Source organism: Styela clava, chromosome 2 (genome assembly GCF_964204865.1).
Source record: "Styela clava chromosome 2, kaStyClav1.hap1.2, whole genome shotgun sequence".
NCBI classification, from domain to species: domain Eukaryota; kingdom Metazoa; phylum Chordata; class Ascidiacea; order Stolidobranchia; family Styelidae; genus Styela; species Styela clava.
Genome location: NC_135251.1, coordinates 29,271,478 through 29,284,487, shown reverse-complemented (window position 1 = coordinate 29,284,487; position 13,010 = coordinate 29,271,478). Strand labels below are relative to the sequence as shown.

General features: G+C 35.5%; 1 protein-coding gene across 1 annotated transcript; it reads right to left on the bottom strand.

Annotated features, from left to right (window-relative positions):
• Nucleotides 1-1,317: 1,317 nt before the first annotated feature.
• Nucleotides 1,318-11,240, bottom strand: LOC120336379 (muscarinic acetylcholine receptor M4-like). The gene is made up of 5 exons (XM_039404046.2): nt 10,173-11,240; nt 8,812-9,107; nt 7,274-7,430; nt 3,964-4,100; nt 1,318-3,524 (listed from the first exon to the last, which is right to left on the bottom strand). Exons 1-5 carry the CDS (start codon nt 10,650-10,652, stop codon nt 1,982-1,984), a joined length of 2,613 nt encoding a protein of 870 aa, XP_039259980.2. The 5' UTR covers nt 10,653-11,240; the 3' UTR covers nt 1,318-1,981.
• Nucleotides 11,241-13,010: the final 1,770 nt, after the last annotated feature.

Sequence of the window (13,010 nt, the reverse complement as noted above, 5' to 3'; positions counted from 1 at the left end):
GAATCTCATTGTTGTATCTATAAACGCCAAGACGGTGCCTATTTGGGAATGACGTCCTGTGATCGGTACAAGAAGAATGAATTGTCTTGTGCAGACAGGACCAAGCCGATAAGATGAGCCCGCTTCAAGTAACTCCTCATCCGGAGGGACGTTTTGCGCCTTTATTTCAGTAAAAAAACACTCCTATATTTCAAGAGTTGGCCATGTGACGAACCACAGAGCTGACTCAGCGCCGCGCGATCCATTTTTTTTATCGCGGGATTTGGTTGTTTTTTGACGGTAGCACTAGGCCTGCTTACGATACAGGTGATAAATTTTTTCAAATATAACAATTCATCATACAATAAGTGCAGAAAAGGGTGACTGAAGTGAACTGAGAAGAAACGCATTTCCTTGCCCACAACCAGTAATTTCCCTCCACCCTAAAATTTCAAACACTCCACTAATTTTGAGGTGCGATTCCACATTGTAATTCTTTACTCAAGTAATAGTGTATTTGAAAATGGCATATTTATCAGCGTAGATCGTCTGTCAAATATATAATACATTTTTATAAGTTACAAATCGGTATATCGCTAATAGCAAAATTTTTACCACCCCCTAAATTTCGAAACACCCTTCCTAGAACGAAAAACTGTGAAACATACTGCCCACAACAACCGTAAACCACAGCGTCGGGTGTGTTTTCTAGTAGTATCTTTCACGAAATAATATGATTTTAAGCAATTTTACAAAACCAAACACGAGAAAAGATACAGAAAATACCACGATATTTCTCAGGACGCAATTTTAAAATAACTAAAGGCTTTATATAGTTTCCCTAAAAAAATGATTCGAACGATAAACTCTCATTCTTAAATATATTCAAAATGGGTAAACTCGCGATGTTTTGATCACGTTTGGGTTTTTTCCGACTGCGGCCCACGAGACCTCCTCAAGTTTTTGCGGCCCTTCAACCTCGCCACCTTGGACCACCCTGTTATATATTAAAACGGCCGAACGTAGTCAACATCAACCAAACATCAAGTACCCTCTGGTGATGGTGTGAAGTTACTAGATGTGAATGATAGAGATAATTTACATTAATATCAAGCTACGATTCTTGCTACAAAATACGCTGATGTAACAAAGGCAGGTTCTGGTCTGGACCCGGAATTATGTATATATCCTCTTATCCAGTCCGAAAAACAAAATGCTCATTTTTTAAATGATGAACTTGAAAACCACTTATCCACGGAACGTCTAGTAGACCTCAATATTTTCCATCAAAGACAAAAGTCAGTTGATCTGAGCCTTCAACATAGCATAAAACAGGTATAGAATAACTTCGGTTTAATAGAATATTGCGGTCACACATTTACTCTATTATACTATATCCAGTAGTGGGATTCTAATTTTTGGTCAGCCGGTTCCTTCACAAAAATCATATTTTCCAGCCGGTTCTGTAACAAACAGAACATTGACAGTAACCAGTTCGCTGATCTCATAATATTCCGTGAGACGGTTCTATGGAACCGGTGCAACCGGCTGAATCCCACCACTGACTATATCCCTATACAACACATTTTTATTTATTTTTACTTTATTCACTGCATTTTCATGCACGATAACTGTAACCGTACGATAATGGAAAATAATACATTTCCCGCCTTCGCATATGGGAATAGCCACATATGATGTGATATTACTCTAAGACCTAAGTGTTTCGGTAACTCTTTGTGACAGATTTCATGAGGTCATAATAATTTTGTGTGGGATCGCATACGTTACGTATGCAGAAAAATTGCCACATGCTAATATTTAATTTTGTTATTGGAATGATTCGAGGTTTTCAATTAGATTTCAATGTTTTTTTTCGAGTTCACATTGTAGTATCTATTGCTAGTCCGGGTGGCAGCTTAATCGTGAGCTCGTTTATAACTCAAATTTGTGGACAAGTCACTTTGTAATCTTATGCTAACATTACAAATGCTCATTTCTATCAGAATTTCATATTGGGCCTGTTCATCATTCTACGTTGTCGCTTATCCAGCCACTTCATGGAAAGAATCACTTTGAAAGTTCGTCGAAATGATGTGTTGCACATAGCGTAACACACGGGATTCAGTGTACTGTTCAAGTAACACAACCAGTAGCCTATATTCCATAGTATATCTGGGACGCATGTTTCTTCTCCGAAGCAGAAGGCTTCCACAAGAACAAGGACGTTGTAAGGCGTCCAAAGAATAATGAATGCAGCTAAAATTGAAGCCAATAATCTTGCAGCTTTTGTCTCCTTTTTCAGAGATTGTAGCTTCTTTTTCACCGCTTGAGTTTTTAATCGATCTCCTACTTTAGCAATAGGTGGATTTGCTAAATTTGAACTTTGCTTCGGGGAGTGTGCCGTAAATGCAATTTCTTTTCCCGCCTTCGTTCGACAAAGATTTGGAGTCGCATTTGCAGATGCCATTGCAGACATAGGCGGATCTGAACTATCAACAGTTGTAATTGTTGTCTGCAAAAGAGTATCTTCTTCTTGGTACGCAAGTACTGCTTCGTCGACAATGTGAGCTTGGTCGCTAGTAACTATTTCTGTGGGTACTTTAACTGCTGGTTGTTGATTATTGCTATTCATAGTGCATGTCGTATGTTCAACTGGAGCTCTGTTAATAAGTGGTGGCAGAGTTGGGCTATCTGCTCTGGGTATGCCCGAATTATCTGCAGTTAAATACGGCTCAGAACACGCATGTCTCATGTTAGGGCTATTTATATCTTGCCAGACTTGCTGCGGTAAAGTATCTCTTTTACCGTGCACGTCTTCATTTGCAGTACTTCTTGATTCTCTGGGTATGTTTGGTAGACGTCTCACTGACCGAGTTGGTAGAGCGTATTCCTTCATTTTTTTGTCCACTGGATTTCCTGGCAATTTACGAGACGACGTTTTCAAACTTATCTCTGAGCTTTTTGCTTGAAAGTCTGAATCGATGGTAACCGATACGGCTTGTTCATCATCGGAAGCATGAAGTTTGTTATAGGCCGGTGGAGACTCGTCGCCTTCAATAAAAGGAATGCTTTCCTTGGAATAATGAAAAGGTTCCTGTTTGGGGGTTTCTTGTGGATGAATTTCTCGTGATACAAAATTATCATTTTTTCTATTTATTTCGAGAAAAGATTGGGTCGGTTTCGACCTATATTCATATTCCCTTTCCGGGCTTTTATCTGCACAATCTCCTTTTATAAATGCTTGATTAGACGCGTCGACGTTTTTACGTTCTCTCACACTTGGCGAAATCGCTTCTTTCTTGTTTCCTTTGAAACAGCAAAGAATGCCTCCTAAACATTTAGTTGCTAAAGTGAAAATGTGTCGCTTCTCTTTGATACCCTTCCTAGTTCTCTTCTTTTTCTCGTTGGCACAGCAGTTAAGTATTCGCCATCTTTCGAAATTATTTTTTCTTGTTGATTTTGTGATATGGTCTCCATGTTCATCATCACTGACAGACTTTGTGGAATCATCATTCGGCGTTTTATTCATTCCTAAGATTTTTCTAAATTATCAAATATTTATACTTAGTCAGTAGTTATTCTGATTTAAAATCCATGTTAAAAACTTTTTAAAACATTCGCATAAGTGACTTATTTGACATGCAAATGTTTAAACAACCAATGCCAAAATATAGTTACGCGAATCCGTACTGGTACTGTGTTGTCTTAGCCTAGTACCAAGTTCGCTGAAAATTACAGGGTACCAGCGGCGAGATAGAGTGTTCCCGTGGATATAAAGCAAATTTTGGTTGAAATATTGGATCCCATGTTGGGCATCGTGAATTCGGAAAAAATTTCCGCCTTGAAAATTCTTCAGATCGATTGCCTCATTAGTTGCAGAGATAAACGGGTTTTCCCAACAGCAACTATGACATCACTAGCAACAATTTGACAACAAAACAATCCATCTGTACACTCATGTCGAAAAGCGGTATTACTTACTTCCTGCTGTTTTTTATCCCTTGATAAACTTGCCAATACAAGACGCACATAGCTCCTGCAGGAAGATAAAATGCGCCGATCGCCGTTATTACCGTTACAGCTTTGTTTTCTTTGAGGAACTGGATATAGCATTGGTTCTGAAATGTAAAAGGCATTTCGTTTTAATTAATTTTTTAATACAGTACAGCTAAACGATTACTTTTTGTCATCAGATCCAAGCTTGAACCATCTAGCTTCAAAATTTCGGATAAAAGTAATGTAACCGAGTAATCGACCTCGAAACATCATGGATTTACTTTTCTTGAATTTTACAAAATATAAGAAAACAAGAGAGCTATGCTCAAATGTATGGTTATGTACGCTGAATCCCATAAAGCTCACAGGAATATTTGAAATTAATAAAAGTAATAGCCTTCTAGAAATAAATTCCATCTTTAACTACCGAAAATTTCAAATCAATTGGTCCAGTAATCAAAGAGAAAAGCGACTTTTTAAAAACGCGTCAAAAACCAAGAACAATAAGAACAACAACAACATAATATTGAAACGATCGTTATGTTCACTAAGTGTCCAATAAATATTATTTCTTTCTAATTTACCAACACCAATGGCGATATTATACGGTACCCCAGAGGATGATTATAAGTCTTCCGAATCGTTATTTTTTTGTCTCTGTGAAAAAACGATATATATGGTTTATAAATTCCAAATATCTAATAATATACGTTAAAAATATATCTCAAGCAATTTTTGACACGGTAATCGCACAAAGACAGACGTGCATGGTTGTTCATTGATTTTACTGAAAAAATATGTAGCTCCATGGAGTCTTATGCATTTAGACCACTTGAAATCCACATTTTCCCTGCTGTGAGGTTTCATAACATTTTGGGTTAAATATAATTTTTGCTAAATATGCAAAACATTTCATATTTTATGACAAAACCATATCCAGAATCCAATTTCACGGCAATCTGTGAGATTTGATGAAAATATATAAATATGGAAAGTGCGAAGCATTTTTGCACTGCTTTATGACGCTTATTTCTTTTATACACGATTAGCTTTGCATTCAGCTCTATATCACAACGATGGATAAAATTGATTGATTATTTGAATATCTCAGGCTAAAAAAATCATACCAAGTATTTCAAAAAATCCCAGGTTGCCTAACCCTAACGTGGTACACATAGATTTTAGTTATGCACGGCTGTTGTTTACTTTCTTATAATGATCGACATCAGGTGGCATTTGCGTTACAGAAAATTCTATGGGCTCAGGCTTCCCTGGCAGAGGAATATTTGCTGCCGGCTTGATATATGCGGAAATAAGTCAGTTCGCTGTTGTGACGTCGATTACAACAATGTCATCGTGATCCAAACCTCTTGTGGTTATTAGGACATAGTTTTGTCATCTGCCGTGTTCGATATGACACCACTTTGGAATGAATTATTTATAATAAATTGAGGATATACAAGCATCATTGTCGCATTTCGTAATAATTAACTCGTCAAAGAATATTACTGATTATAAGATGAAACCTGTGTAGAAAAACATCAATCAGAATTTAATTTAAAACGTCCTGTCAGTTAGTTCTCTGCGGCGTAACCAGGACTAGAAAATTGACGACGTGGTTTCGTATCTATATTCTATTATTTTTGCTTCAATATCTTTACAAATGGTACTAGTAACTGGAATATTCATAAATATTTGCACTAGACTGGCGTACAATTTACTCGTTTGTATTAAATCTGGTGGTGATTCTGAAGTTCAAAGTTTACACGTAAAAAATGGGCCTTCAGGGATGTCAAAGCAAGCATGTCATAACATAAACTGAAGAATTATATTTGAATGCGTCTGATCATAAAAAAAACTTCCCAAACCACATTTTGCATGTTTATGTGACGTGTTCTGTATGATTTATGATTTAGGCTAAAAAAATTGAACTTTGAAAATGAATGCAGACGACCTATCGTAAATCTGATCACCGACATCTGTCCAGCCTGACAATCGTATTTAAATTCATATTCCAGTTTACATGGTAGACGTATATTTATTTATACGGAAAAACTTATTGGCCACAGACTGGGAACACCTTCTATTTACGTGCACCATTTATTTCATTTATTTTCGGGTTTTATCTACTCTTGAAATTATCGAGGATGCGTTTATCATCTGACCGTGTTTTCCCCGTAGTTAGTGGACAGCCAGCATCCTTTTCATATTTGCAAGTTTGTTTCGAATAGCAATCAAGCGAAAACAATCCACGCCGTTCTCAAGACACATCAGTGTTCGGCTGATCTTTTTCAAAGACTTTATCACAAAATGTTTATTTTCATTTTTGCCGATGTGATCTCCGGGGTTCAAGCGTGGGCAAACTAAGCATGAATAATTCATTTCTATGCGTCCACATGATAGAACACAAACTAGTTTAAGAATCAGCGCAAAAGAGCGCGGGCAAATATTCACTTCCTCACTAATATTTATATCGTTAGCAAATATCTCACATAAGCTTTTCTAGTCACTTCTAAAGATCAATCTGGTGACTGAAGATTGTATCCAGCGTTCTTTCTCGTCTTGTGTTTCATAAGAATATGGACAATAATTTGTTCAATAGATAAAGGTTTATATTATATTAGACAAAAATATTTTTAGGCATTTTTATTCCCTTTTATTCACTGCATTATCTAATTTGTATGAATTCGATAATCTGAAATTGCTTTGTGATTTCATGGTCAATGTGGCGTGCGGAAAATGGACGGAGCGGCATTTTGCTACATACAGTCTTGAATTGAATTTCCTCATTTTACACCATGTTTGATCCATTCAGGTAGAGAGACTTTGTTTTAGTATGGAATTTAAACGCTGTGTGACCTTTCAGTGAAGAATATTTACATAAATTGTTGGGCGCTTTCTGCAGCTGTGAATGAATTTTCCTTAGCCGCTCAGTCTACCTGATCATACTTCGAAAATCATTCGAACAATATTTTGCAAAATAATGATATATATGTGTGCGCCATTGAGTTTGAATTTTTAGGATAAAATTTATAATCTAACAAAATTACAATTTTGACTTGGAAAGTAACGCGAACGTATCTGATAAGAAAGATGTTTATGTGAGTGCGTGTTCTAGATTTGATTAATATCTGATTGCATTACTTCTTCGGTACACCATTCAGAACGTCAGTATATTCAACAGCCGTAATATATGCAGAGATGTCACAGAAAGTACATTAAAAGTACTTATTATTTATAGACTAGCACAATTACTCATACAAATCATAACAATACTGAACAAAAATGTTCCTACCTCTGGTACACTTCTGCTGCCAACAATATATTGCCACCCAGCAATCCACGGCGCCCACAACACGAACGATATTATCCAAGCACCAGCGATCGCCATCAGAAAACGTTTTTTTGTTCTTGCGTTGCGGTATTTTACCGGTTTTGTAACAGAGAAATACCTGAAACAATGTTAGTGGACTAAATCAAGCACTAAAACTACGGATGAAATATCACGGTAGTATGACAAGAAAGGGAAAATTGATTTTAAACTGAAGGTGATATACCTCCACGTTAAAGCCGAAAGAAATCTTTTTATAAGGGATATCATCTTTTGTATTTTACGCTGTATTGTACTTTTGTTCATATCCCTTCACAGAATATAAATAATAGTATTGTTTTGTCAACATATTATATCACAAGCGATGCCAATGATTCAACAGGACCTCGAGTGTATTGTTGTATACAACAACTTTATAAGGACGGAAAAAATATCTGTTTCGAGTTTGGTTCTAAAAACTGCTGAGCATATTCTTCGATTTGCAGTAGATGTAATCAATGCAAATATTTCGCATTTTATTACCAATAGTGCACGCACTGATGTATTTGAATAAGCCAATCATTTGACACCGAGGAAACCACTAAATATGGAAAATGATGCATGTAATTATAATTGATCAGCGGCGTGAAGTTAATCGCTCTTTATTGTCGAATCCGTCAATCAAACTTAGATATTGATAATGTAGAGACCGTGCCTTTTCAGGGACTTTAGTGTTTGGTTGTATATACATTTGAGCATAAAAGCGGAATGATTCTTTTGATTGCGGTTGGTTGAATAAAAGTGTTATGAAAAGTCATGAACAAATGAATAGAACTGCTAGATCGTTTATATCAGGGGTCGGCAACCTACGGCCCGCGAAGCAATATAATCCGGCCCGCGACACCCCACTAAATTATAGTAACAAATTATAGCTGTTTTGGCGATCATATTCTTTACGCAAACGAATTTACGTGTAGACTAAATTATATTATAACGTAACAAGTATATAATTCACAATTACTCGTTTAATGAGCCTATAATTTAATTATAATTCAGACAAATGGCAACAAAACGCAAAAAATTTGATGCTAAGTGCAAATGGTTTAATTAATGACGCAAAAAATATGCAAATGGTCAGTCTTCGCGCGCTGCTTAAAATTTAACTTCTGAACTGTGTGATAATATGTGATTCGTCGGTCATCCATTCTATTTTTAACTTTCTAAAAATATGTGTGGCCCGCCAATGACTTGCCACCTTTATAATTTTGGCACGCGAGCGACAAAAGGTTGCCGACCCCTGGTTTATAGTGTTAAAATGTTACATGAAGTCCATCTTATTAATTTACCATTCATCTATTTTTGTGAGCGAAATTCTGCCCAACGATTCCTAACATTTAATTTCTATAGAGTTGTCAAGTTGAACTTTGTATATCCAAAGAGAAAAATGCATTCATTGCATTTTATAAGAGCGTATATAATTGGCGTTGGGAACAAATAAAATCATTTGGCAGCAGTGTACTCACCGATCAAGGCATATGATAAAGAGATTCATAACTGAAGCGTTTGATGCAACGTAATCAAGAGTCAACCAAAAATCACAAACAGCTGCACCGAGTCTCCATTCTCCGTGAACTATTGAAATCGTGAATAAATTCATTGAAATTGTGCCAATCAGTAAATCAGCGGCTGCCAAACTTAGAATCAAATAGTTATTCACAATTCGAAGAGATTTGTTAATTGCAAACGAAGCAATCACCAAAACGTTTCCAGCGACCGTTATCAAACTTGCCGTTCCAGATGAGATGCAGATTGCTATAATCTGAAAAATAAAAAGTGACTTTTGAGCTTTTATACATATGCCATATATTCAAATGTTTACGATATTGGAAGATGGATTAGCACTCAACAAGCTCGTGTTAATATGTAAGTAGTAACTTCCCAGTACTTGAGTTGACATTCCACTATAGTCAATAACAAAGTTACAAGCAAGCGTTTAATTGCCATGTGATTGCGCTATTTTCATCTTTATGTTGTATTATTAATATTTCTGTTTGAGTCGGCAGGATTAAATATCGTTAGTAATAGACTGTATACATCGGACGACAACCCCTAATACGTCATATATGGTAATAATGAACTGTATTGATCTGTATGAACTCTGGCTGATATTGCAAGGTTAGCGCGTTTTGTTATTTGCTATCGACCATCGTCGTTATGCGCTACAAATAACCTTTCTTTTATTAGCGAATCTCTTTTGAGATTTACGTAAAATTACTAAATGAAATCCTATTGGTCTGCAATTTATTATATATACATATTTAGAGACCGCTTACAAAATCATTTTCATCCAACGCTAAAAAGTGGGAGGAAAACTAAATCTATATACCAGGTCAATCAATCTTGATTTATATTACTGAATGATTTTTCCTTTTTATTTAATGTTAAAACTGAAGACAGTATTGTATTTTCATAAAAATCTCAAGTTTCTGGCATACACTACTGAAATGGGTTGATTTTAGTAAAACTGATTGCAACAAATCTACATATTATGTGTAGAAAAATAACGATATCAATAACAGTAAAAGATATGGAAGTATTATTAACAATTGCTTTGGAAACTGAAAAATAATCGAATTATTTGAAGGGTGAAAATTCCGCTCAATAAAAGATAAAATTGAATGTAATTATAAAATTCAAATCAACTATTATTTTCACTTATTCTATCGATTTCCAAGCTCTTTTTTATGCAAAAGTATTTGAATTTGTTCTTTACACATGATTAATGAAATATTTAGTATTCACGCATTCGATCAATTATTTGAAGATGTTATTCATGCTCAAATTAATCTTGGTTATTTCTGTTTGGCCAAAGAAAGAAGTTTACCTCAGGAAGACTCGCAGAGAACAAAAATCCATATGTTGTTGTAGCCGAAGAATTATCACTGCTTGTGGATATGTTTTCATTTACTGTAGAAAAAGTCACAACTTCATTTTCCCTGTTGTCGTCTTCACATAGTCTTTCTGGGCATGGAAATTCTTCAATCATTTTTTTCAAAGATGTTCTGCCATTAGGTGCAGTGTTTCTAACGTTGTCAAATTTGTTGTAACCTTTTTGCCACATTTCTACATCGAATGTAGATTTTGGTGAGACTGATCTCTTGTTTTTCCTTAGTATTTCTGACCTACCGAAAGAAATTTTGCGCGCTCTTCCATTCTTTGCAGTATACGTAAAATAATTGACATCTGAACCGGGAGATAAACTGTTTTGGGGTTCTATTGTCCGAATTCTTCCGAATCCACCAGCTAAAACAGTCCAGAATCCCAGCATGATGCACAAGTAATGACATACATTATATAAAAACATTTTTCTACAGCTGTCTGCGAACAAAAACGGCTAAGAAATCAATATTTACTCGGCGTATCCTAATAAAATCGATTTTAGCATGTATTTGATTAATATTCGATACAACTAATTTAAGGTGATATTTCTTCAAAAGTTCAGAATCTTACAGGTCATATAAAATCCTACTTCAATTTTTCACAATCGTTCATTGGTATCATTAATGAGTTACGGTAGTACTTAGCGTAAAAATAGAAACAAATTTATTTCGTTATAAGGCATGGAAGGGTGAACCAGGCCGTGAAATATTAATCAAGCAATTGCTTTAGACAAATTATGCAAATGTACGAAAACAAATTACCTAATACGTACACTTGAAATAAACTTGAGGGAACAATCAACAATCTTGAGGAAACAACCGTTGCTGCTTTTTTGACGCGACTTTCAGATTGAAATTAAATATTTATAAAATACTCCTACAAATTGATCTTCCGGGATATTGCTTCCATAAATAAATAAATAAGCGGTAAATTGCTAGCGCAATGTTCCGATTCCATCTCATATTCGATGGTAAAGTCTTGTCTTCCGGAAATTTCCCCGGGCATACACTTAGATTATAAATCAATGCAATAATTAGATACACTAATTCAATATGTTGAGCCAGAATGCCTATTGCCAAGAGGGCAAACTAATAAAATCATTATTACAAAATATTCCTTGTGCTATCGCTTGGGTTTTTACGAGACAACTACTTCTCCGTCTTCTATGTTTTTGTGCCGGTGGATCCATTCATATAATGCAAGAATGCTGTAGCAAGAGTGGAGATAACTATCCTAAGTGATTCAATAGTCTTCCTGCACATTAACACAAATATATTTCTGCAACCTTTGACCAAGGTCAGACTTCCTCAGACGTACATAGTTCAACATAATGTGGATGCAATTTCTATTCTTGTTTTAGTTGTTAGCTATTCTTGTTAACTATGTATGTCTGAGGAAGCCTGACCTTGGTCAGAAGAAACGCTACAGATATCTAATTATATCTGTGTGCAGCAAATTTATAAATGTGCATGAAATATCTATTCTTGTTTTAGTTGAACTGTGTGTGTCTGAGGAAGTCTGACCTTGGTCAGACGAAAGGTTGCAGAAATATATATATTTGTGTTAGTGCGCAGCAAGACTATTGAATCACAAAATATTCTTGTTGAAAAATTTAATAGAACATAGTATGCTGTTCCGAACCAAGCTAATGAAAGTAAACATCTCAAGTTATTTACAAGCAATAGCTAATGCGGTAAACTCTATTTAATATTTTTCCTCCTATTCTGCTAAATGTAAACTGTTCACAAAAAAACGCTACATTACTACGCATGCACCTTACACTGATATATGGTATGTCTATGGAAGCTAACACTTTTCTTTAATTCTAAACTATGTATAGAAAATACTTGAAAGCAAAATTGATGTAAGTCCCCATGCAAATATCAACCCTGCATGGTTACCAGTCATCATAAACTTTGGACTGTTATGAATATTTAAAAATTTTAAATAGTGAAGCATAAACAGCCAATGTTATATTCTCTTATCCCACCGTCAAAATCCGTTTCGGGACAAATAATGAGAACGAAAAAACAGACACAGTTACCCGAATCCTCTATCCTGCTCGTTACCTGCCGCAATGCACAAACAAGCTGGGCTCAGACGACGCATTAGTGTCTTAATTATCCATACTCCTAATCGATATGGTCCCAAGGCAGTTTCGCGTCATTTTACGGAATTAAGGCAAACAGACTAAAATTGTTCGATAATTAAACAAAAAAAATGCCCCGAAGGAACTTAGCTAGGGCTACAATAAGCATGCAAATTTGCACTTCAAGTAATTGAAAATTTTTCGTTCAAATAAACGAAGCAAATTTAACCAGTGAATAGAGCTTGGTTTTATTAGAACGCAACTCGGAATCTAATATTGAACGTTTTCTTCAACTCAATCCATTTTAAACGAATTATTCCCGCAGTAATTTGAAAAGGGTTATTGCGAACTGCCAATTTGTTCGACTTGAGTAGATTTATCGCTAAACTCGGCCTCGTCAATTAGGGCAATTTAGCGTTATCGTTCATGTCGTCCAGAAGCGAAATTGGATGTTTTTATAAATCATAAAAAATATATACCACATCTCAACTGTAAAAACATGAAATTTTGCATCAGGTATTTTTCCTTATGCGCATGCTATTTAATTTAGCTGACGCCAATATGTTGACGGTAACGTATAACTTCGCTGAAGTAGTTTGAAGGTACTAATGGTTACTACATCATAGCAAAACCTCATGCGTTAGACTAGGGATTTGAGTTCATGAAGTAAATACTATGAGACCGAAATCGACA

Bases quoted from the DNA above. Each gene is read 5' to 3' on its own strand.
- LOC120336379 (XM_039404046.2), bottom strand. From the start codon at position 10,652: ATGTTTTTATATAATGTATGTCATTACTTGTGCATCATGCTGGGATTC. The intron at 9,108-10,172 runs GTAAACTTCTTT...TTTATTTTTCAG, and splicing joins TCTCTGCGAGTCTTCCTGAG to ATTATAGCAATCTGCATCTC. The intron at 7,431-8,811 runs GTGAGTACACTG...ACATTGTTTCAG, and splicing joins TTTATCATATGCCTTGATCG to GTATTTCTCTGTTACAAAAC.